General features: G+C 40.5%; 1 protein-coding gene across 3 annotated transcripts; it reads right to left on the bottom strand.

Moving 5' to 3' along the window:
* On the bottom strand, window positions 1–26458 carry LOC117446652 (natural resistance-associated macrophage protein 2-like). Of its 3 annotated transcripts, XM_034082964.2 has the most exons (17): window positions 26299–26458; window positions 20720–20804; window positions 18803–18939; window positions 17976–18095; window positions 17650–17769; window positions 16833–16939; window positions 16664–16734; window positions 16515–16582; window positions 16267–16422; window positions 9746–9904; window positions 9532–9618; window positions 9051–9170; window positions 8821–8970; window positions 8620–8693; window positions 8053–8206; window positions 7319–7372; window positions 1–2929 (listed from the first exon to the last, which is right to left on the bottom strand). In XM_034082964.2, exons 2-17 carry the CDS (start codon window positions 20751–20753, stop codon window positions 2867–2869), a joined length of 1674 nt encoding a protein of 557 aa, XP_033938855.1. In that variant the 5' UTR covers window positions 20754–20804; window positions 26299–26458; the 3' UTR covers window positions 1–2866. The 3 variants fall into 3 exon arrangements, with proteins under 3 accessions (XP_033938855.1, XP_033938856.1, XP_033938857.1); XM_034082965.1 differs by lacking the exons at window positions 20720–20804; window positions 26299–26458 and adding an exon at window positions 19822–20029; XM_034082966.1 differs by lacking the exons at window positions 1–2929; window positions 20720–20804; window positions 26299–26458 and adding an exon at window positions 19822–20028 and having other exon boundaries at window positions 3966–7372.
* Between the last annotated feature and the right edge of the window lie 35 nt (window positions 26459–26493).

Raw genomic sequence — 26493 nt, 5'->3', positions numbered from 1 at the left:
TTTCTTAGGTATTTTAACTTTTTTATTCAACAAGAAAAAAACGTTTTTGTACATATAGAAGAGATTGCAGTAAGGTCATTGAAAATAAACAGATATGATGACAAAAGAAGAACCCTATCAGAAAACCATTGAGTAAAGTCTGAATTTTCACAGTACCAATTTCCTGTCTGACCATGGAGCCAGAAAAATGGTCGCTGACAATACAAACAAGTGTTCCCATATAATCAGACCCTTTACACTACTTACAATGCAACACATGATGCAGCGATAAAACAACAAATGTATAACCAATTGTTTAATACATTTTATCAGAAGATAGATTATTAGAAAGGCTGAAGGTCAAATAAAGAGGCATACATCTGACCAAATGCATGTGGCCTGCAGTGACATATTTCCAATTCATTTGCAAACTGCTAAGCATTACCTTCTGCTGTTAGCCCATCACTGAAAACAAATGTTTTTTTCAGGAGAATCTTTAAAAAAAAACAATTTTTGCACAAATATTTGGTGTTTGTTTTGGCATGACATGTCATTATAATCATATAAATTGTCACATAAGAATATGATACATCTTGCAGTGTAAAAAATAGATACATTTCCTAACAAAAATATTAGTCTTTCAAAAAGTATGATGAAAAATGCACAAAACAATATCTGAAAAAAAATCTTACCCTCTCTACACCTCAACCCTACTACACATAGTTTAACAAAGATGCTATTGATTTACTAAACATAATATTGTTGTGTTGTAACAACAATGATTTGTATTGGTTTTAAAAAATGTTTTTTTGACAGAATAGTGTGTGATAGATTGTAGAAATGAGGCACAGTGGTGAATTCAGGAGGCACACTGGTCGTCTGCACAGTAACACAGAAGTTCAGTATAGAATTTGGTCAAAGGTGTATATATCAGCCCAAACCGGCAAAATCCATCTAACCACTAAAGAGTTTTTAGAATTAATTTGATATATATTTCATATCATTTTCATTGTCCTATTCTCATTTTAATTTCAGTTTTCTTCTGCTTATAAAAGGTGTCAAGTGAGTGAGGTTCACAAGCACACTTTTGCTTACACTTGTCTCCTCTATTAAACTTCAAGTACTCAAATTTGTGCCAGGACACGGGAAGCCCTGAGATAAAATGAACACGTGTTGTTCTGCTTCACTTCACATTTAAACCATTTACTGTATGTACCTCACTCTTTTGCACCACAGTGCCAATTTCTATCTTGTTCTTCCACATTCATTTCAATGCAATCTTGTTCTGTAACATAATGCCATTTAGCACACATCCCACCCCTGCCCAAGTTTAACTCAATAAAGAAAATCTATAGCCACATAATATCCCAAAATAGAAGCCAAGCAAACATTTTAAAATGCTAAACTTAACTAAGCAAAACATCATACAGTACAGGCCAAATAGGCATTTATCAAAACATTTTATTTAAATAACTACACATGAATAAAAACATCTCAGACAAACTGACCTAAGCTTAACTGAGAAGGGGTAAATTAAGTTGATATAATAGAGATACCACATTTTTCTATTCATATAAATATATAAATGTATGTGTGATGTACATGTGTGTGTGATAAATAAGATGTAACATCTATCAATAGGAGGCAAACTCTTTTTTAGGGATCAAACTTCAAGTGCTGCATTTAGAAATGATCAGTCATTAACTTTACATTTATGACAAAAATAAATCATAAATAAATGATATGGGAATGTATACATTTACTGAATACATGTAATATGATTTCGTTTTAAGTGAGTGTCTGCTGTCACAGTGTCTTTAAGTTACTACACCCAAAGACCCCCAATATAATGACATTTTCAAATCCTACACACTGGCATTTGTTGAATAATTTAAAATCAGCCAGTCCTTCAAATAATTGGAAATATGTTGTGGAAACATACAAAGGATATATAGACTTTATTTCCAAGAAACAGAATTCCAAGCACCTAAAATAGATGCATAACTGTGTATAAAATGACATTAAACTGTCACTCTTTCATATAGTATAAAGCACAGGAAAAAGTGTGAATAAACACACATCAATACCTTGTATATTTGTCAAGGGTTATATAGATATTCAATATATTAATTTAAACAATTTATTCGTTTAATATTAATAACATCTTGATGAAAGATTTGAATCACATACAATTAAACAAGGACAGCTATTCAGTTCCTACCAAATGAAAAACATGTTTTAAATAACATCTTGACATTCATATCAGACTTTTCAGAACCTTCTGTCACAGGGCTGTGTAACCATGGCAAATTTATAAATATATATATTTCTAATGTCATTTCAGCTAAACCAAGAAGACTGAATGAAATGTGCAGAGTGCTGTAAATATTTTAGGTCCGCGGCACACTAAGTGCAGCATCCTCTGAAAACAGCTGACTGTCTCTGAACCCCTCTGAATTTAATTCACTGTTTTCTCAATGATGTGGAATTGTAAGTTTATTATTGTGCAATGTCTGTGTAGAAAGCATGTTCCTCACAGTATTGTCTAGTTGGCAAAACATGTTATATTGGACTTTAAGAGGTGTTTTTAATTTTTAAACTTGATGTAGTTTGCTTTGTTACAGGAACAAACATCTTTCCGAGATATTAAACCATTATTTGCATTAACACTATTTGGCTGAGATTGACAAAACATTTACAATAAAAAGCATCCTCAATTGGATTACACATTACTGGGTGTACAACACAGTGTGTACTTTAAGGACACTTTAAAGACATGCTAGGCACAGAGAGGTGAAGACTAGCACATACTGGCCGGGTTTCAGTGGTCCCTCGCTACTGTCGGGTCATCAGATCAACATCTGCTCACATCTCGTCCTCCTTCTTCTCAACCAGTGTCAGTGTCCATGTCAGTCAGTAGGTAAATGTCAGTGTGCCGGGACAGTTGCATCTGAAAGAGAGAGGATAGAATTTAATACAAATGGTTAACTACACATGTCAATCCTATAAGCATTACTTTACCAGGATAACAGGACATGTTTTCATATGATTTGGCCACGCCATGCCGTATTCGTCTGATTCTCAAGTTCACGTATTAATGAATGGTTTTACAATTAGGAAATTATTCAGAACTTAATCTTCATACATTGCACACAAAAAACACAAGATGACATGCTTATAGGGCTGCAAAACACAGTGCAAGCTGATGTTTTTAAATGTCTTGTTTTGTATATCTACAATCCAAAGATAATCAGCTTCATTTAATATAAACCGGACAAAAATCCGAAAGTCATGATCATCAAAATAGTTGCAGGGGATCTTTTTGTGAAACTACTTATTGTTACATGCCAGCGACACACACCGTGCTCATTATGACCAGTAAAAGCCTCCATGCTCTTGTAGATCAATGTTATATTATGTAATTTACCGTTTTGATTTATAATTATTTTCAAGGAATATAAACCTAGTAGAATGTAGAAGAAATACGCAAGGAAAATGTAAAATCAAAAAGAATAATTTGGCAATCAGTTCACAATTTTAATTTGATTGTTTTAAAATGACAGATTCATTAATGGTGCTCACCTTACAGTAGGTCAAACTGTTACTTTCCAAACTCAACTTTCCTCATTTAATCCAGGAAAGCGCTGAAAATGTATTATTTATCCTACGATAACTGCCATCATCCTAAAATGTCACCATTCAATCTGGGTAAAAGGAACGTAAACAACTTCCTTGTGTGTTACCTTATCACATTATCACCACCTAATGAGCAGTACAGTAGCGCAAGTTATCAAGTTTAGTACTTATTTATAAAATTAACATTACAAGACTGCCGAAAAGACAATTCTCTAGTTATTTCTGAGGTATTGATTTATTTTATGTATGATACAATCAAGAATGTTCTCTATTTAAAATAGACTTGTAGTTGAAACCCTTTCATGTATAAATCCTTTAGACATTCATACAGAAGACGCCAACAAATGTCCTTATATCCATACTTTCCCATTTATTTTTGAACACATGGGGTGCTTTATCACGTTGCAAGGAAAGACACTTATTCATTCAATCCCAAAGAGCAGAAATTAATATCTTAATCTACATCGAATCTATCCCTGGAAAAGTCCAATGTGCTTTAGCCATGAGGTATTCATTAAACACTGTGTGTCAGCAGTTACAGTACCTTGAGTAACTTTATGAAAGCTTTGGAGAACTCTGAACCCGAGACCAGTTTCTCGGAGTTTGACAATTATTGAAATTAAAGCTGTAATCTATCAGAGGCTGACAGCAGAAACGATGGCACTCGTTTTATATGAAAATATGAATATTCCATTTTTTCTAAACAAGTTTGAATTCTCATAAGACTTTTATTCTTAGTAAAAGAAACACACACATTAAAAAAATAAACCAACAGTGTTGAGAACAAACACAGATGTACGAAGTCAAACAGATTACACATTTTTCATTTCTAAAAGGAAGTCTTAAATGAATTGGTGGACACACTGTAGATGCAGTGCACCCAATTCAGCATCAACATTTACTACTTGCAAATAAATCTGACTTGACTATTTATTATCCACAATATGACTGCTTTGAGGTTTGAAAGGTGGATTACAGATCGGAAACCCTCTGAGAAAACTGGGGATCATGGGATATATATATATATATATATATATTACAAGTAACCTTGTAATGGATTTAAAGATTTCGACCATTTTTTAATGTTTTTAATTCTCTTCTTTATACAATATATTTCCATGTAGCTTTTCCCAAAGGTAACCATTCTGAATTAGAGGCTTATCATGGTTTTAATACTTCTATGGATCTTTATTCAACACCTAAACTCAGTTAAGAATGTATGATGCAACTCGTGTACAATACTACAAGCTTATCTTCCTTCACACTTAAGCTTTTGTTCACTGATAAGCTCACTTTAGCATTTGAGAGTCACTGGCATCCTGATTATTTAGGCACTAAAAGAGGAAGGGGTGACTGTCATATGTAACTTTGCTTGAATGGAGTCTGTTAAAAAGAGATACTTCACACACAACATGACCTTTCTATATCATAACTCATATATTGAAGTAAAGTTGGCCGGATATAATAACAGCAAAACTATTTAAAAAAACATTAGCTCACCAACTGTCACATAACTCGGCGCAGGCTTTTAATCCTGTCGTATGCTCACTACTTCCCAAACACATTGATTAACATGCATTTTCAGTAAATTCATACTTTTAAAAAACCCTCCACATAACAGATGTTTTGATATCATTTTGCTGTTGTTAAATGCGGCCCCCATTCACTACAATTCATCAAACACTTTCTCAGTTTTTCTGAAGTATTAAAGTTAACACAGGGTGTGAAATTGATTTACAAATTATTATTTTGTGGATAAAGTTTTTCTTTTACATCAAAGGGGGTTAACACAACAGTTTTCAATATGCAGCACTACAGCAGGTTTTTAAATGACTCTTCTTTAGACTTTGTCAGACAATAACGGTCCTCCATTTAAGCCATTCAAATTGGATTTTACAATGCAAAGCTAATTTTTAGATTTGAAAAAAATCCCCATTGACAGGCTTGGTTGTACAATCTTTCAACTCTGGACTTTACAGAACCAAGAATCAACTAGGACGTGACAAATGAAGAGTATGGTAATATATGATGCTAAAACTGTGACACGTTAGACAGGAATCAGCTCACACAATTTGAAGGCTAACGGCTGATTAAGAGGCCGTTATCAGTGGTTATCGCTACCGTTCTAATGCGTGCAAATGTAAAACAACAACACAAACAAAATAGTCGTTTAGGTTTATGCAACCAAACTGCTTTGTTATGGCTAGGAGAAAAGATGTGTTATGCGAAATAATAAGATGTAAGCAAAAAGACAAAACAAATTGTGAACTTAGATGGGGCGCCAACACCAGTCTCCTGGGTAATGGTTCCCTGTTCACATCCCCCACCCCTAATGGAGTTTCTCGTGCCTTTGCTTTTGTCATATTTGCTAAAGTCACTAGAGGTAGGTGTCATCTTCTTGGTTTCCTTCTTCTGGTGATCAAACGTGTGATAAAACCTATAGTGGGTGTAGCAGGCCCCGTCCGACTATGGGGCTGATAACCACTGAATTTAACCCATTTAAAATCAGCTGATAATAATCAAATTGGGTACATTTAGGGCTGGATATCATTTGGTGATTTTTGGTACATATAGTTGCTTTAACAGAACTATTTGACAATTGTTATTAAATAGTTAGATGCAAAAATCCAAAGAATCAAAACAGCTACAGAGACGGTTCAGAGGAATGAGACAATGGAGGATGTTGTGGTAGACGGAGTGAAAATAATAATACTACCCTCGGAGGTAATCAAGGTAAACAGAGATTAGAGTGCGGGATGCAGCTAGCAGTTTTTACATGTCTTAGAGAACAAGCCAAATAATCAGGCAAAAGAAGGATTTAACTGTTATAGGTATACAGTTAGGTCTGTTAATACTTATTGGAAACAATGGTAAGAAACAACAAATCTTTCAACAAATCAGATCTGCATATCTTTCTGCTTCTCACATGCAGGAAAATATAACATTTACAAAATACTAATAATAATAGTCTAAAATCATCCTGTCTAAATCCTTTAACCTTCACTGATCTCCATCATCCTCCTTATGACGTCCAAAGTTATGTGAAGCACAGAGACTGCGGGAAATGTCTTCATAAAGATGGGGTGAAAATACAAACTGAGGTGCTTGTTTTTAAAAAGTCTGATAAAATGTTATAAAAAAGCTGGTGCACTTTCTGTAGATCTCCACTTGCAGTCAGGGACCTTTGTTAATAACGTTTCTGTTCATATTATTCGTTAGGTCTGTGAACAGAAAAGTTATTAAAAAAATATCGCTGACAAAAAGTGAAGAAGACAGTGTGGAGTGTTTCTTTTGAGATTTCATTTTACAAAAAATTGGGTTTAACGTCAATGGAGAATATATGTTATGAACCATTTCTGTCAAAGTATGTCGCTTACAAGCAGAGGTGATCATAGTTGTTGCCTTTAAGGATTGTAACAATTATTAATTTGCCAAATGATGCAGATATATTTCCTTATCAAGCATTAAACACTGCCCTTAATTGTGCTGGTGCATTATAAATTGAGTTTGTTGAGTACCTAAGTAGCACCACATTCTGATACCCAGCCCTACACAAAATCAACATGCTCCATGAACTACACAAGTCTGGGTTGTGTACAGGGCTCAGTGTTTCCAAGAGGAATGCTGGTGGTTATTGTCCTGTTCGGCACTACGAGTCGTATTCAGAGTGCTCCTCTATCAACATGGCAGGTGGATTGCTTACCCTGCTGCCAAAGTCCAGGCAGGAAACCCCCAGGGCAACCAAGCAGTGCCAGGCCTGCAGACAAAACACAGGGGGGGGGGGGGGGGGGGGGGAGTCAAGACACAACAGGGTATGCAAGAAATATGTTGTTTCAAAATATGTTGTTTCACTTAAACATTCCTAAAACAGAACATTTAAATACATTAGACAGTTTTCAACACTAAAATGTATTTCATCATAACCCTAACCCTGAACAATACATCACAAATAAATCAAACTGTTCTTTTTTTTTTATCATCTGTAAGTAAGTAACTATTTGTATACCTAGTAAACTAAATTGGTCATGCTACCGATTTCAGATTAGCAGCACCTTAAATGTTGGATTACTGGATCCTGGTTGAGTTTGATTGTGATTAACCTTAATTTCTTCAGTTGTCTGCACTTCACTGTGTTTGTTCTCACAATTAGAAATGTAAGAATGAAAATAAGACATATATTGATTGTTAGATAAGTTTAATTACTACAATGGATTTATTAATTTTGGTGATTGTAACTATTGGTTAATATGGGGAAAAGAAAACTAGGTTGGCAGCACTGTGGTATAACCACATATTTTCTGTAGCAAGATCAAGATCAAGATCAAAAGGTTTATCCTACTATGCTCGTCACTGATTCATTGTCTGCATTAAAAAAAAAAGGTTACCAAATGTCAAAGTACTAAAAACCAAATAATGAGAAGTACTCATCCGACTCACCAGGTAGCCCACAAAGCACAGATAGGCAAAGGAGAGCAGAGCAGCGAGGACATAGAGCAGCACACTGTGCAGCGCCGTGACGTACACCACCACAAAGTACATGTTGATGGCACAAACCACCAGGATGACGATGCCTCCTGAAATCTTCCACACCCTGAACAAACAGACAGTTCATTAGACCATTGAGAAATAACTGGTTTTTAACAGCTTCCTGGAAAGTGTTCCATCTAACCACTAAGTAAATTCCTAGTTTGCATAATCCAATATTGGCCTGTCAGAAAACAACATTGGATGAGTATCATCCTATATCTTGTTAAAGAGAGGAACATTCAGTTTCAAATAAAACTGTCTAGAACAGAATCACTCACATGACCTTGAGCAAAGAAGTTGCATGATTTCTCAATGAATAAGTAAACACAGACCCCCATCACAACACATTTAACAAAAAAGGCTGTCAAAGAAAGATTTCCTCCCTTCCATTTTTTGGTTTATAAGTTAAATTAACTTTGATACTAAAACATCCTGAATAGTCAGGTATTAATGATAAAAATAAATCACATTACTCACATTCCGTTTGCAAAGTCGTTCATAATGGATTTCATACTGGTGAAGGTCAGAATTGGGATCAAAGCAAAAGGAAGCTGTTGAACAGAAAGAAAGGTCAGTGAATATGTTTACAGTTTCGTACGACAGAATAGGACAGAGTAGCAGTGGGTTAAAGTCACACATTTTCCCTCATAAGGGCTTTCACAAATTATTCTTCCTGACCTGCATGCTTTGAAGAACGTTCAGGAAGTCGTTCATCCCCGTCAGATGCTTAACATCCTGAAAAATGGCGACCAGCAGTGTAGGAGTGATGGCGATGGAGCGGGTCAGCAGAACCCGCGCAAAACGGGACCAACGAAGGTTCAGGAATCCCTTCGAAAATACAAAAGAAAAACCTGAGCACTTATGTTTGTTTTTTATGAACATTTCAAGGTACCAAAACACACTCCTACCTCCATGACAAACTGCCCAGAGTAAGTGCCTGTCATGGTGGAGCTCTGTCCAGCTGCCAGGATTCCTATGGCCCAGATGTAGAGGGCTGCAGGTCCAAAGATACAGCCCAGCACAATTCCCTAAGCAAACAAGCAGACACGGAAATAAGTTATCAATCTATTCATCCCTTCAACAAGACGGAGAGATGGTTATCTTAAGTTAAAATGCAGGTTCGTACACTATTGTATATTAACTGCAAAAAACGCTACGTATATATATACATAATAAGTATGTACAGTCGTAGGGAACCCACACAGAATTGAGACACATCTCAAATATCATGAAAAGATCTGCGATGCGTTCCTATCCTCTCGAATACATCATGAAAAAAATATAGATTTTGTTCTATGCACCAATACTGTAAGTATATCTGGTTTTTATTTATAGGAAGTGACGTTATATGTCAAGACACAATTATATATTACTGTTGGGAGGACGTACCCCTTTGTAGATGTCCACCTGCAGTGTCTCGTTGTTACGAGGGAAGAAATCGTTTGGCAGGAGGCCGGTTTCATTGCACTTTTGATTCTGAAACCAGGAACACAAACACATGCTAAGACACAACTCTTGGCTCTGCACAATGTGGGTCAACCGTACTTAACAGAAAATATTTTTTTGGTTTTAGTATGAAGAGTAAAGAGGGCAGGATTCTCACCATGTCATTATTGGTTTTGCCGTAGAAGGCCTCGGCAAAGACCGCTACGACAAAGACGTTGATCAGGAAGGAGATGAACAGAGCGATGGTTGCCTCGATGAAGTAGTACTTGTTGGCTTCCTTTACTTCATTCTTATTTTTCCGATCAATATCCCGAGACTTGTATAAAAGGAATTAAACAGAATAACACAACCATCAAACAACCAACATCTGCTTTAAGAATCTTTAAAAATGGCATTTATAATGCTGAATATACTATTTTATATTGTGTAGGACAAATGGGACTGCTTCACAGTTTACAAAAATGTGTATGAATTAGGGCTGCTCGATTATGGCAAAAATCATAATCTCGATTATTTGGGTCAATAATTGCGATTCTTAAATGTGATTATTCATTGACTTTGAAAACATCCATTTATTGTACTTTAAAACAAATACAAATAATAATTTTGAACTTTTTAACTGTTGAATTATATGTTCAGGGTAATCAACTGAAAAACCAATACAAAATAAAATAAAATAAATTATACATTCATATCTACATTTAAATAAATAATATCAAAATAATAAATGTTGTAGTGCACGGTCACAACCTACTGAAAACTCCTTAACATATAGCCAACATTTTGGTAAAACATATTCAACATATTCCACTCAGTTAAACATTAAAGGCTGGCCCACCGTCATGGTCCAGATGTAACAGGAAATAAATGTTGAACTACAATTTAAGACCAAATAAAAATGTTTTGGCCACCATGGCAAATGCTGGTAGGGCTGTTCATGTCATCTCTTAAAGATGTTTTGCTAGAAACTAGGGCTGCTCGATTATGGCAAAAATCATAATCTCGATTATTTGGGTCAATAATTGATATCACGATTATTAAAAAAAAAATTAACAGTATGTTTTTAACAGTTGATTACCCTGAACTTTAAGTATAACTCAATTGAAAAACCAATACAAAAAAAATTAAGAAAACTTTTATAATAATAATACAAAAATAATCCTTATTTTTGTTTTCGTAATCGTTGCAAGCCATAATCGTAATTGCGATTAAAATACGATTAATTGAGCAGCCCTAGTATGAATATTACTAATAGCTATAGTATTAATAATAAACATTTATTTAGAAATAAACAGGAAGTGAAGTGAAGAACAATTGACCCAGAGGTAATACAAAAATTAGTACTTTTACATTTTTTAGCCAATACAATAAAGTTGACCTCAAACAATGATGTTCTGCATTGTCAAAATAAAAACTGTGCAAACTATTTAGTAAGAAAAACAAAACTATAGGTTTACTTACGTAACCCCAGTTCTCAGAGTAACATGAAGTCTCACTATGGGATGCGCCTCATCGTGGAGCAAACAGAAGCATCAATCTCATTACGCCAATCCTGATTGGCTGGTGATCTTGACGTCAACGTCAGGGAATCACCCCTTATAAGTAGCTTGCGCCACGACCCATGCGTCATTCAAAATAAGCATCTCTTCTCGCTTCACCATAGCAAGGAGGGCCGTCTGGTGAGACATCTCACTGCATGTTACTCTGAGAACTGGGTTTCGTAAGTAACCTATAGTTCTCATTCATAACACTCCGTTCGATGTCTCACTATGGGATATTGTAGCTCCCGTATTGCCAGACGAGCTTATCTCGAAAATCACCAACCAACCAGAACTTAACAGGTGGAGTCCCGACTCAACAAGGTGCCCAGCACTGCTCGGGCCACGCTTGGAGCGGAGACGTCTAGCCTGTAAAAGCGGACAAAAGTGAGCGGCGAGGACCAGCTCGCCGCTGCACAGATATCTTGGATGGAAACACCCTTGAACAAAGCCCAGGATGTAGCCAGGCCCCGAGTCGAGTGAGCCCGCAGACCCGAAGGTGCTTGCAAACTCTGACTCGTATAGGCCAAAGCAATTGCCTCCACAATCCAGTGGGAGAGCCTTTGCTTAGTAACAGGCTTGCCCTTGTGAGGGTTAGCCCAGGACACAAAGAGTTGGTCATTAAGACGAAGCTCCTTTGATCTGTCCATATATGTGTGTAAAGCACGGACTGGACACAACAGATCCTGCTGCTGCTCCCCGGAGGAAACCAGCTGCGGAGGAAATGCCTCAATGTCAATCGGGGTACACGAACCAACCACCTTTGGTGTAAAGGCAGGGTTGGGCTTCAACAACACTCTCGTTTGCCCTGGGGCGAACTGAGTGCATGAAGGATGTACAGACAGCGCATGAATATCACTGACCCGCTTGGCGGATGCCAGGGCCAGTAACAGCACTGTCTTGAGTGACAGATGTTTCATGTCAGCTCCTTCCAGGGGTTCAAATGGGGTCATTCTGAGCCCATTTAAAACCACTGCCAAGTCCCATAAGGGCACCAGTGACCTGGAGACAGGGAGGAGCCTGCGCGCTCCCTTCATAAAACGGCAGACCAAAGGATGTTGGCTAGCCGTCTTACCCTCAAAGCCCACATGGCATGCAGCAATAGCAGCCAGGTACACCTTGATCGTGGAGAAAGCTCTGTTTATCGATCAAGTCCTGTAGAAATGATAAAATCACCCCGACAGGACATTGAAAGGAGATGTGTCCTTCTTGAAGGCACCACTCCTCAAACACCCTCCACTTACAGTCGTAAAGAGACCTGGTGGAGGAAGCTCTCGCACTTTGAATAGTGTTCATCACCTTCTGAGGGAGTCCCACTGTATTCAGATTGTACCACTCACGGGTCAGGCCCATAGTTCCCCGCGCTCTGGGCGTGGGTGAAGGATCGCCCCCCCCCCCCGCCTGAGACAATCTGTCCCTGCGTAGTGGGGGCTGCCATTGCTGCCCGCACAACAGCTGATATATCTCCGCCAGCCTGTACGTTGCGGGCTAGGGCGGAGCCATCAGGATAAGTGTGTGGCGTTGCTCCTTCACTCTGGCCAGAGTTGGGGGTATCAGAGCCAGGGGTGGGAACGCGTACAGAAGACCCGGACCGGGGTCAATCGTGTACGAGTGCGTCCACACCTAACGGTGCGTTTAAATCGTGCATTAAAGAGAACAGCTGTCATTGAGCATTTTCTCTTTATGCGAACAGATTTAACGCGGCTCTGCCGTAACGCACCCACAGCGGACTCACGATCCTTGGATGTGGAGTCCAGTCTGCATAGAGTGGTGCACTTTTGGACAGTAGTTCTGTCCCGAGGTACATCACTCCTGGTACATGCGTCGCTCTCAGAGAGAGGAGACGTCTGCCGCTCCAAGGGATCAGTTTGTGTGCCAGTGTGTGACTGGAGACAACGCAACCTCCCTTGGCGGTTCATACACGATACTGTGGTCGTGTTGTCTCTCCTCGCGAGGACATGGTGTCCTCTGAGAGAAGGCAGAAAGCGTTTTAGGGTGGGGAACACCGCTAAAAGCTCCGGGTGATTTACGTGCGCCCGCTGAACCCTCCCTTCTAGGAGAGAGAGAATCCCTCTCTCCAGAATATGGGTTGACTCTCTCCGGGCTTGTGAATACAGATAGCCCGAGAAGCGAGGGGGGGTGACGGTGACTTGGAGTCTGTAGCTCCGTGTAACTGTCTTGAGAAACCCAAGCAGATGTCGTGAGCATCTCCCGCTGTATGTTCCTTAGAGCCAGCTGAGATGTCACGTCTCTTCCCCTCTGAGTCTCTATTTGTTGTGTTATGGGGCCCTCCAGTGTCTGAGCACTGTGGTGCCCCATTTCGACAATCCCCACCGACACAGCGCATGCGTGTGGTGCCCCTACACCACCGCCACGCGCATGCGCAGTGCGCGTGGCGGTGGTGCCTTCACGACCCCAGCCGGCACTGCGCATGCGCGTGACGGTGGTGCCTTCACGACCCCAGCCGGCACTGCGCATGCGCGTGGCGGTGGTGCCTTCACGACCCCAGCCGGCACTGCGCATGCGCGTGACGGTGGTGCCTTCACGACCCCAGCCGGCACTGCGCATGCGCGTGACGGTGGTGCCTTCACGACCCCAGCCGGCACTGCGCATGCGCGTGACGGTGGTGCCTTCACGACCCCAGCCGGCACTGCGCATGCGCGTGACGGTGGTGCCTTCACGACCCCAGCCGGCACTGCGCATGCGCGTGACGGTGGTGCCTTCACAGACCCGTCAATTGTCCGCCCTTTGAGAGAGGCCGTAGCTGCTCTCAGAAGGGGAACAGTTGACGGACTGTTTATTGTTTTTATTGTTTTTCTTTTCATTTTTTCGAGCTGCGCCCTTGGCTCGAAGCTTGGATGCGTCAGCGTAAAATGTTTTATGACAGAAAAATCAATAAGTGTGTGACATGTGTTTATGCGGCCTTGAGGATGGTGTTGAGGCATCTCTCGAACACATTTAGAGCTGGGGAACCATAGACTTCCAGCTCTGTCACAGAGGGAAGGAGGGGCTGTCACGCAGCTCGCTTCTTCTTCCTCGACTGCTGGCCGATATTCTGGGTTGGCTGCGCCTGAGGTGGCAGAGGTGGAGGGCCTCGTCCTCCTTCTTTTTCGACCCGCATCTCCTCTGCATGGAGGCAAGAGCGGAGCCGAAAATCCCCTCGGGAACGATGGGCATGTCAAGCACATCCTCCTTTTCCCGGTCTGGGAGGTTGGTGAGGTTGAGCCATCAAGCTCTTTCCTGCACCACCATGATCCCCATTGTTTTGCCCGTGGCCTGGACGGCGCAGCGTTGGACACGGAGACAAATGTCTGTGACCGTGGCCAACTAGTCCAGAACGGCCGGTCCAGGATTACTCGACATATCCTCACAGAGCTCCGCTTGGTATGCGGTTAGCAGTGAGGAAACGTTCAGAGCCCTGGCGGACAACGCTGCGGCTCTGTAGGCCCGTTCAGTCATGGTCGACTGGAAACGGTCCACCTTCGCTGGCAGCGTGGGGTTCCTGCTTGGTGACGGGCCCATCCTCGGTAGGAGGTGGGCTGCCACCAGCAGTTCCATCGGCGGTATGCGGAGCAGGCCGAGCCTCTCCATACCGTTGCAGTCTAGGGAGGAGGCACCCTGGATTGGGGCCTTGTTGCTAAAGGGTCGGTCCCTCCACGAGACCGACACCTCATCCAACATCTCCGGGAAGACCGGGAGGAGTTGCCTCCTTGTCCTCGTTGCTTGGGGAGAATGTTTCCCCTCGTAACGGGACCTGGTGGTCTCCTTGGCCATTTCGAGCCACGGGATGTCTAGCCTGGACGCAGTGCGCTGACACGCGGCCTGCAGGTCCATGCTCAGACAGGGCGAAGCTGGTGTGCTATCGCCCGGGAGAGCAGCCATCACTCCCGGCTTTGCCGTTTGAGCCGATGACATGAAGATATCTTCTTCTTGCTCATAAGAATCAGACAGGAAGGACTCAGAGGTGTCCTCTTCGTCCTCCATGTAGTCTAATTCCAGGACATCCTCCGTGGGCGAGACCATGGTGAGGTCTCGCTGGGAGCTCCCGCCTGGTGAGGCGTGGGGCTCCGTTCCCGCGTCTCTTGCCGCCACCGGGTCCCGGCCTGACACGGCGTGGGATCCCGGTTCCGCAGCTGCCGCTGTTAGTGAGCCCCATACCAACACAGTGAGGGGCTCAGTCTCTGCGGCGGACGCCCCCGTGTCTTGATTGCCAAACGGCGAATCAGTGGACATGAGGGAGTCCTGTTCCAACAAGCTAGCTTGGTGTGCTAGCCGTCGGTGGAGGCTCTTTCGGGTGAAACGGGCACAATGCCCGCACGAGCCGGGGTTGTAGATAGCCTCCTGGGCGTGTTTCAGCCCGAGGCAGGACGAGCAGATCTGGTGTGAGTCTGTGCCTGCTATCTTCAACCCGCAGCCGCATGACCGAGCCTCCGAGTCCCTGACTCTTCTGGTGTGAGGGGGAGAGGCGTCCATCTTGTTCGCCTCGTGGCGTGGAGAGGACCCGCTCGTAACAGGTACGTCGTTGAGAGAAAAGTGTTACCAACCCGTCATTAATCCGGAGAAAAGGGGACGGTGTGGGTCCATTGTTCTCAAAGAATATTGACTGTGTGTCAATATACTTCTAATCCCTTTCTCCTCCGTGAGAGAGAAAAAGAAAAGCGTCCTCGCTACCGTGGTGTCGGTAGTAAGGGGAAGCTAGCTAGCAACATGTGTGTTGCTAGCTTGAAAAAAAAAATCGGACCTACCTTACTTTCCGGGGAAGAGAAGGGCGAGGTCGATTTCAATACTAACTGGCGTTAGTATTACCGTCTTCCTGCAAAGCAGAAGGAGTAGCCGGCGAGCGCCCGTCGACCGAAATGGTTATATTTGGGTTCAGTCTGTGGACCGTTAAGCTTGTCCGGCTACTATAGAGATGCGCTCTGAGAGGAGGTGTTTGAATGACGCATGCGTCGTGGCACAAGCTACTTATAGGGGGTGATTCCCTGACGTTGACGTCAAGATCACCAGCCAATCAGGATTGGCGTAATGAGATTGATGCTTCCGTTTGCTCCGCGATGAGGCGCATCCCATAGTGAGACATCGAATGGAGTGTTATGAATGAGAACTAGTTTTTCTGAATAAAAACAAATGTACTACTAACCTTGACCAGTGCTGAGTGCAGGTAGATGTTGTGGGGCATGATGACGGCGCCTACAATTCCCACGGCCTGCTCCAGCTGCACAGACCCGCAGCCGGCGCAGTAAGGGATGAACATCCCCTTCAGAAGCTCCGTTTGGTCTGGTGCTGCCACCACATACTACGCACAGGCAAAAGAGAGTCACATCTGTCAAAATCTGACAGCTGTCAATAAACACTTGAACTATCCAGGACATTGTAAGAGACTTTTACCTCATAACCAAAGCTCAGAGCCATTACGGTGATGAGGAATCCAAAGAAGGCTTCAAGTTTCCTCAAGCCTACAAGGAGGTACAAACTGTATCAACACCTGGAAGCACAGCTTTCATAACACATTGAATGTTAAGTAAGTGAATCCCTACCGTATTTGTCTAGAAAGAGGAACACAAATGTGTCTGTGATGGTGATGAGGACTCCTGCCCACAGTGGTATCCTGCAGGGGAAAGAGAAGAACTACAGTAACTCCTCACCATTACAGAAATATACTCTTTCTAAATCTCTACAAATGTTTGCAGGCGCTTCTAATGGTACCTGCCCACTGAGAGAAGGTTGAGAGCGATGGCACAGCCAATGACCTCCTGCATGTCCGAGCCAATAATCGCCAGCTCCACCATCACCCAAAGCATGACCCGAGGAACCTGAAACAGAAATAAAATAACGGATATAATCAGAGAGTGGAAGAGGATGTCATTTAGCAGCATTTAATGCTCTTAAAACAGGATATTAAAAATGTAGGGCTGTTGCGGTTGATGTTTTATATTAAAAGCTTCTATTGAGTTTTACCAAAAAGGCTTTAATGACTGTCATCATATTTTTTGTTCTGACCCGACGAAAAATGTTAAATAAAGTGATTGAATTAACTGATTTTTCATCAAATCAAATGTATCTAAAGAATGTCACTCGTCCATCAGGCATCCCTTTGTATGACAAGCAGGGGAGGGCAAACTGTTCTTTGACAGCAGTGAAAACTTTGTTTTTGGAAAACTAAAAACCAACAAACATGAATTAAAGTAGAATATTTGATTAGGAAAATAAACATTTTGGATAGGCTCTGGAGGTATTGGAAATGTTTGGATCAGAGACATTGAAACACAGCGACCCTTGTAATCTAATTCTTCAAATAGTAGAATACTGATACCAATATTGTAGTCTAATCTTGATCAGTGACATGCAAAAAAAAAAGAAAATAATCAATTAAGGTTTATAACTTTACTCTATTTGGTACAGCAAAAATGGAACACTCATTTTGACACTCTTAACTCACTCACACATTCAGTCCCATTCATGAAAAGTTAATGTACAACAAGAAAGGGTAAGTTAATATGCGTTATGAGTGCTGAATGCTCACTGTGGAATACTGGCGGTTGCAGACTTCAGCCAGGTGCATGCCTGTGACGACCCCGAGGCGCGCAGCCAGCCTCTGCAGCAGCAGCCCGATGATGGTGGCTCCGAGGAGGATCCACAGGAGCTGAGACACAAAGACAAATAAATCAGTACAATCACCTTCCCTAAATGTAAGTCATTGCACCTATGATGAAGTTGATGCCTTTTCTTAGAGAAATACTGTATGTTGATGCAACCTATTTTGTGTGACAATTGAGCAAGAGACAGACAACACATGACTAGAGGCCATTTTGCCTTCAAAATAAAAGAATACTGATACTAAAATGTCACCTTATAGCCGGCTTTAGCTCCGGACTGCAGGTCGGACTCGATGTTCCCTGGATCCAAGTAAGCAATGCTCATCAAAAACCCCGGTCCAGTGAAGGCCCAGAGTTTACGGAAGCTGAACATCTGAATGGGGGAAAAGTCACATTTCGGCATTACTGATAACATGTAATTTGATTGATATGGAGTTGTATACATTCCAAAATAAAGTGTGTTAAGCTTCCCAAAATCAAAAAAAATAATATAACTCCAATAAGTTTAAAACATTATACTTGATCTTTGAAACTGATGATGATACATGATTACATACATACCCACACTTAAGCGTGTGTTTTGCTGCTTGTTTGACATGAAACAGTGGTATGAAGCTTAGCGCAAGTTCAATAAGGAAGACCTAACACGAGTCACTTACACGTCACTCGATGGCTCCCTTCCCCCCTCATTAAATATGAGGGCGTCACCCTTCAGCAGCCAATAGCTGCACATGCTAAATTCCTTAAATGCCTGCTATTCCTCCCTGTCAGTTGTCATTTGCAGATGACCGCAACCCGCCTCCACCCCTCTCGCCTCCAGTCTCCTCCAGGACAAAGCTAAACCTTCCTTCTTCAGACCGGTCTCACCTACTCAGCACCACCACCAGTGTCAGTGTGGATTTCATCGGAGCGGTGCTTTCCCTCCTGAATGATTATCCTGCAAACCGGGGCCTAATCGCCAAACACCATTACATTCTCCTGTTGTATTATCATGGCAATCATTTTATTCATATGACGTGTAAACAATAAATATGTAATTCTTAAATCACGTCTCTCCGGTTTGAAATATAAGGATCTTACCTGGCTGACATTGTCAGGAATGGCCACCTTGTCCTCAAAGTATGTGGAGAAGGGTTCATCCTGGGCTACAGGTGAGGAAGGAGGAGAGACGGAGCTGTACTGGTTTGTCTCAGCTCCATTCTCCTGAGGGGAGTCCTCTGACAGAAACAGAGAAGAAAAAATGTATTTGGTGCCATTATGACAAATATCTTTTTAAACATGGATTTCACTTTTGTAGTTCTGAAAGTCATTTCTAATGTTTAATGATAAACTCTCTACAGACACATTTCATTGCGACAACAGTGTTGCAGTTGGCCATGCTACATGATTTTAGTATTGACAGCTAGGTGGGAGAAAAGTACCTAGTAGTAAAAAGGGTTCAAGATTTGGCCCATAAATTATTTTTGGTTTAATGTAAATAGAAAATAATTGTTGTGATACTAGACTAATACTTTAGCAACAGCACATGATGCTTTTCAACATAGCCAAACTCTCAAACCTCTGTTCACCTAACCTTAACCCAAATTGTACAGCAAGGTTAGCATGAATTAAAAGCAAAGTGAAATTGGTTCTGACTAAACCGTTTTTTGTTTTACTTTCTAAAGAGCTGAGGTCTTATGAGTTAGCAGACATACAGCAGATACCCAAGGAACAACAACAGCTCTGCCATTCAAATATAATCTAAAACAGATATTTCAAGGTGAACAGAAGACAAAACACAGCTTCCGTCTTAGACGTGTCTGAACAGCAGCTTACTGCATGGACTTAAAGATTGAGCCACAGTTTTAATGACCAGAAGCGACATATTCTCAATATATTCTCATATTGTCTTTACACAATAATGTTAAGACCTGTAATTATGACCCATTATTCAACTCCTAAGCCCAATGTACCAACAAACATGTTTTCTGAGAACACAATGAAAGGAAAATAATTACAGTCAATATTTACAAGAGTAAAATCGCAGAAAAAGCTCTTCTAACTCTTGTGTTTACCATTTCTGGCAAATGATATACCAGAAAACATTGTGTACTACTCACTGAGTTTGGACCTTTCATTATTTCCTTCCTTCATTTCCAACTGACGGCTGCTCCCACAGACCGCTGCTCCTAACAATGACTCTGCTTATATGTGAATGCCTTAATCATCACTTTTGTTGTCATTCGTCGCTTAAAGACATTCTTACATCCTGTTTCTAAAAATGAGCCCCAAAAGACAGAGAAGTAAAGTACGCACGCCAAGGCACACATCTGCTCTTTTTTTCCATAGAGGAAAACCGAACCATAGCACAAATAGTTATAGCAGTGTGACCTGCCATCTCTGTTTGCCCTTTAATGATTAAACCATTTGCCAGATTAGATCAGGCAAGCCACAGCTTAGTCCGTCTATTAAAAACACACCTTTTTTAATGTGCTTTGACTTAGTCTATTTATTACATGTTATGTATGTCTGATGTTTGTTTAATGTTTTAACAAATTATCATACACCTTATGTCTAATTTTAATAGTTTTAAAATATTATCATATACCTTATCCTCATTTATTCTTCTATGATGTTCTCATCTAATACTTTATTTTTTCATTGTATTGGATTTTTTATGCTGCGTTGTAAAGCACTGTGATATATGTTTTTAAAGTGTTACACAATATACATTCAGATACTTAAATTATTCCAAGGAAGAAAGAAAACAAATGTTATTTTTTATAAATATGAGAGTTTGAGTTTTCAAAAGTCAAGCCATGGCTCTGGGGCAACATGTATATAAAACAGTGTTCAGTATTCTTCAGTAAAATATTGTTTTAAGCCTCTCTGTCAGACGCACGCTGACACAGAAAGAGGATTGCAGCCCTAACCCAATGGCCAGAGTGTGTAATGCTGGAGAACACACAAGGTGTGTCTGTAATGTGATGGTTGTATTTCTGTTGTCTTAAGCTTTACCTTCCAGGAGGTCTTCGTCTTGCTCGGCCTTCATCAGGGCAGGCTGAGGGATCCCTGGGAAGTGGAGGGATGAATATCAGCCTCCCTGGAATACAACAACAACAACAACAGATACATCATCTTGAGGAGCATGAAAACTGTTGAAGGTAAAACAGTAATTATCACATAAGTGATGCTTTGCACTCAAACAACCATTGAGCTAAAATGACTGGATTCCCAAAGAGACTTACTTCAGGTTTTCTCAATAACAGTAAATGCAAATATGAATGTATATCATGAACATTTGCAAAATGGTCTTGCCCTTTCCCTTTTTTATTAAAACAATATTGATTCGATTTATTTAACAAATATGCCGTTTCATTGATTGGTCTATAAAATTGTGAAAAATGTCTGTCCCAGATTCAAAACCCAAGCTGATGTCTTTGAATGTATACTACTGTCAGTCCAAAGCCTAAACAAACTAAATTAAAGAGTATAAAACAAAGAAGCCAGAAATATACATATATTCTAGGCTGAAAAAAGCATTCCAAGCCATTTTAGCTTAATAAATGACTTTTTATTAATTGATTAATCGAATTTGCCGTTGATCAACTAACTTTTCTCAGCTGTTCAAAGCTCTGATTTATTTTAGACAAAAGAGGCCATATCAGTAAATGATAATAAATACAACATAAGAACAACAACACAGAGATATCATAGCAGTTTGCAAGTCCACAGTGATTAAAACAAAGTAACATTTCTTTCCAAAGAACAAGAGAAATACCTTGTGACATTTATGTGTGGGCTCAGTTACGGCCATTTTGGTTGCAGAATTAAAGTCAGGAACATTTCTAGTCACACGCTGATGACTTGCAATTATCTTGGGAGCTGAATGCATCATTAAATGCCATGTAATGTTGTGATGCCCCTGTGGGTCCATCAGTAGAGAGGGTGTGGCTGTTCTGTCTGTGCTGCATTGGCTGCATTGATTGCACTGATTGCAGTAACTCAGGGCACCTGGGTCTGGTGCTCTGCAGCTATTTTAAAGCCTCTCTGCTCCTGTCTGTGCTCTCTGCTTTTCCCTGCAGGCACGGTTTTGTTGAGTATACTATGAGTTTCTTCAGTTGCTTTACTTTGTGCACTTCAACACTCTCACACACATACATGTCCATACAATCCTCACCCTGCATTTACATTACCGATACCACTGACATCCACACCTCATACTTTACTGGTTTTGACTTAATTTGATTTGTTTGTCCTAAATAAACATATTTTGTTAACCGTCAACATGGTGTGTCTCCTTTTTGTTGTGGCCTTTTGAGCCGGGTCATAACAAATGTACTTTTTCATTAAAATGTCGAAGTCATAAAAATGACTCTGCAACATTAAGAGCATGTGAGATGTCACTTCTAGGGATGCACGATAATTATGTTGTTAGGAATTATGACGTCATCCCGATAAACCCGATACCAGTATTAATAGCCCCGATAATATACAATATATTTTTTGGGTAAAAAAAAAAGAAAAAAATACTGCGGTGTGGGTGGATTGGGATGAGGGGCGCTTGTTTTTCACTCGGCTCCTCCCGTTTTGCCAGTACTGTGGTAGTGGTTTAGGAAGAGGGGAGTTCTTCACAAATCCAGCGCTCCCTAATACTTCGAACCTGATCAGTCCAATAGAGTCTGGCTGCAGACCGCAGCAAGGAGGCGTTTCCTATAGGGGCGTTTCCTTGCGTTTTTTGTTTTGTTTTTGCGGAGGGATCTAGATCGGCATGAAAGCACATTATGCAATGTGCAATGTGGACATTATCCCGCTTATTACACATGGTCACATTCTCAACAAAGTAACGACATGACTCCCAATAATAATTGAAATTCTTTTATGGATTTAGAAGTAGCACGATTCATTATGTCAAACCTTGAAAGATATCCCTGCCCTAATGCTAAAAGTAACTGGCAACTGAATATGTGTCGCCGTAGCTATGATGTCTATGTCTGGACCGCTGCGTAAAAAGGAGCGTTGGAGCTATGTGCAACTGAAGGCATATGCTCGAACCGGAGCTGCCTGGAAGCTGCAATCATGTTCATGTATCCGAGCTGAGTATGCTGACTTCTCGTACAATGTCCCACTGTCTGGCTTCCTGCATAAAGTCAAGTGCTCGGTGCAGTTGTGGCGAAATGTCGCTCCTCTGTTTTCATTTAAACAGCTCCTTATATCCGTTAGCGCAGCTAGCTAGCACCAGATGCTAACAACAACAATGCACGTAAGATCTCTCTCTCGCTTGCTCGGGCCACACACACACACACCATTTTTTTTATTATCGGGTATCGGTATCGGTCTTGAGAAGCAGGAAGTTATCGGTATCGGTTTCAAAAAACCAATATCGTGCATCCCTAGTCACATCCTTAATGAGAACCTTGAGTAGACCACCGGCACCAGTTTCACTTCCACCACATGCATCCTTCCTCTCACACTCGGCTCCACAGTAAAATTGATACTTCTTTACTTAACACCCCGAACATTTTATGAAAAAACCTTCAGTCCACACAGAGACAACAGTTTTATATAACGGCAAGTTATTTGAGACTGAGAGTGTAGCTCCTTTAAAAAGCATGTGACTATGGGATCATACGAGGCAGCAGACAGAGCTGCTTTAAAGGTCAACGGTTTCATCTGAGTGTCACTTTCTTTGGTTCACAACTCAACATGTGCTCTGTATTGTAGTGTTTGGCTTTATAAAAAGTGATACAATCCTGGGTACTTTGCTTAGTAGCAGCAACAATTCATTTAAAAAGATTACATTTTGAGAAATTATATTAGTTTACAACAAATGTGTTTCTTGAAATATAAACCCCTAATTCTCGACAAAACATCATGTGGACATAAATCAACCAGCTTGTTTTCAAAAAGGAAGGTCTAAGCCACAGGATGGTTCAGTTTTCTGCATCTCAAGACACTTAATTGTTGTGTGTTCTCATGTGGCTGCAGCCAGCAGTCAGAGTGAATTAACTAGGAAGAGTACAAAATGAGGAAATGCGGTATTATTTTGAAACTAAGATTTCTTTGCTCATAAAAAACAAACGATACCAAACCAGCTAAACTAGTAAAAAATATCCTATAATTGAATACCATTGACAATGACACACATGATGATGGAATTTTCTCCAATCATTTTTCCCAACGTTAATCAAATCAAAACAACTCCACTAAATCTCTAAACGAATGTGTCTCTCACTCCACTAAATGACTACCTCATCTTATTATATACTACCTATGTTTAAATAAATGTTTTTATGTGATGTTATTTTTACACATTTACTTTCATTTCTAATGGTCATTTATATATTTGTATTGTATTTTTTTTTATTATTCTAAAATGGAGAAACTGTCACAAAACACAACTCCCCCGGGTTAAGACATTATTCGGACTGATAATGTTAATAATAAAAACATTATTTTGCAGAGGATCATGTTGATCAAGTAATGTCTCACAGTAAGTTTTCCAGATGAAGATCAAAACAGGACTGTTAAGTAAGACTAGAAAAGGAGATTTTAGTGTGCAGGTATTTACTTAGGTTTTAAGTCAACTGCCTTTGTCTTATCACCTGGTTAAAGAATATATCAGCTTAGTTCTGTTCAGCTTTTGATCAACCTACAGGTGTATTAAAAATACATTTTATTGCAGAACCTTGTGACTTGGTTTTGGACTTTCACACATCGTCAGGTTATTTTTGTACACTGTGCTATCTGACATAAGTATTGGTTGTACTGGTCCCAGACCCAGTGTGACCCGAATTCCACTCTTGAAGTTGTACAACTGCCTTTAAAATGTGTCGGCACTTATCTTTTCAAACTCCATGGACAATCACGTGTAGGTGGTAATAAAAGAGATTAAGACTCCGACTAGGTTTCCCAGAGGCAAAGAATGTGGTAGAACTTAATCCATATATTAGACTCAACATTATTCACCAGCTTCAGGAAATACAACTTATGCCATCACCTACATGAGTCAAAAAGTTGGAATTGACTATTTTAAATTAGGAGATATTCCTTTATTGCCACACAGCTAGGCTTGTGGAAATAATTTCAGTACGAGCAAGTTTGGAAATAATATAACATTTGAAAGTGGTAAGCTTAGTAACAAATCTCATCGCTTAGTCACAAACTCATCTGACTTCCCCAAAAAGCCTTGGCCTCAAAAAACATCATAGGAGCCTAATCTGCATCGAACAGCTTTTACAATCATTAAATCTACGACAATTCCCAAACTGACAAATATTCTCTAATGTTACACCCCCTAAAAAGGATGCTGTAGCAGGCGGTTATACCACAAGAAAAAACTAATCTCAACACAGTAATGCCAAAGCAAACATCTAAGAAAACTTATTTTTAATGTTAGGCAAATATTGCAGGGAAAAAAGTAAATCAAGAACCCTGCACACACATTATGTCACAAACATACTGACCCCCTTCCCCCCAGCAACAAACGGTTGCGTCTGCTGCCGTCTGGCTGTACCCAGCATCAGGACAAAGACCACCAGACTCAGGGACAGTTTTATCCAACAGGCCAAAAGACTGCTAAACTCCTGAACTTGCACCATTTCTATTGTTTTTTTGTATTCGTTTAATGTCTTTTTTATATTTATGTTGCAATGTTGGAGGAACCTGTGACCCAAGGTTTTCATTGCACAACTACACTGTAGCTGTGTATGACATTACAACCTTTGAACCTTTTGAACCTAAAGTACTACTACATTTTAGTAGGGACTCTAAGTTATCCCTACCTCTGTTCACATAAAGCCATGAGCTTGCTGTGTTGCTATGTCCAGGGACTACAGATGAAAAATAGCCTCTTGACTAGCATTTATAAAAATGTCCATTAATGTGCACTTTACCTGTTAAAATCAACTAATACACTTTAATAATGTATCAAGGTCTAGTCAATTACTGTTAATAACATCTTACCCTTAAATTGTCAGAAAATACACGTTAAATGTGAGACGGTGAAACTCAGTTGTACATGTTGAATCTGAATAAATGTAATGATGACGATGATATAACCATGACTGTATATGGGTCAAAGTGTATCCTAATGACTTCATCAACTCAATATGATGCTCTGATTTCCAGCTTTGACACGTGAGTCAACCCACCGATTGTAGTGCTCACAATAACATGATGTACAAAGTAATCTCTTTAAATTGCTGCATTTTGCCTTTAAGTACAACATCTGTGTATTTTTAGAATTAAGTAGACAGGTCATTCATATACTGCTGCAATCGTTTTTGATTAATTTGACAAACCCCCAAAGTAACATTAGTAAGGAGCAAACCAGAACTTCACCGTTTGGCCCCTGGTCTTGATAACTTTAACTACATGGTGATGTGGCTGCAGTCAAACCAACTAGCTACAAAACCCTTTATATATTATGTAAACTTAAAACCCTTCTAACAAACACGCTTATAAAAACTGTAAACACCAACACTGTCGCTTTACTGTAACTATATTATTGTGATCGAGCTAGTTTCCATGGTACCCGTTAGCCGTCAGGTGGGATCTGCTAACCTACCTTTATCAAAGTATGAAAACACTCTTACCTGTGTTCACTTTATGGGAGAGTACAACAGCAGGTTATGTTTTGACGATTAAAGCGGCTTTTAAACTGACATCATCTGTGTAAATCTCCAGGCGGCTAGCTAAGTAGCACGTTATCAAGCTAAATTCTGGCAAAGTCGTATATTTCCATGTCAAATGTAAGTTGAAGACTTACTGCGCATGTGCAGTCATTTAAC

This window comes from Pseudochaenichthys georgianus, chromosome 5 (genome assembly GCF_902827115.2).
Source record: "Pseudochaenichthys georgianus chromosome 5, fPseGeo1.2, whole genome shotgun sequence".
NCBI lineage: Eukaryota > Metazoa > Chordata > Actinopteri > Perciformes > Channichthyidae > Pseudochaenichthys > Pseudochaenichthys georgianus.
This window is presented reverse-complemented; position numbering and strand designations above follow the sequence as displayed.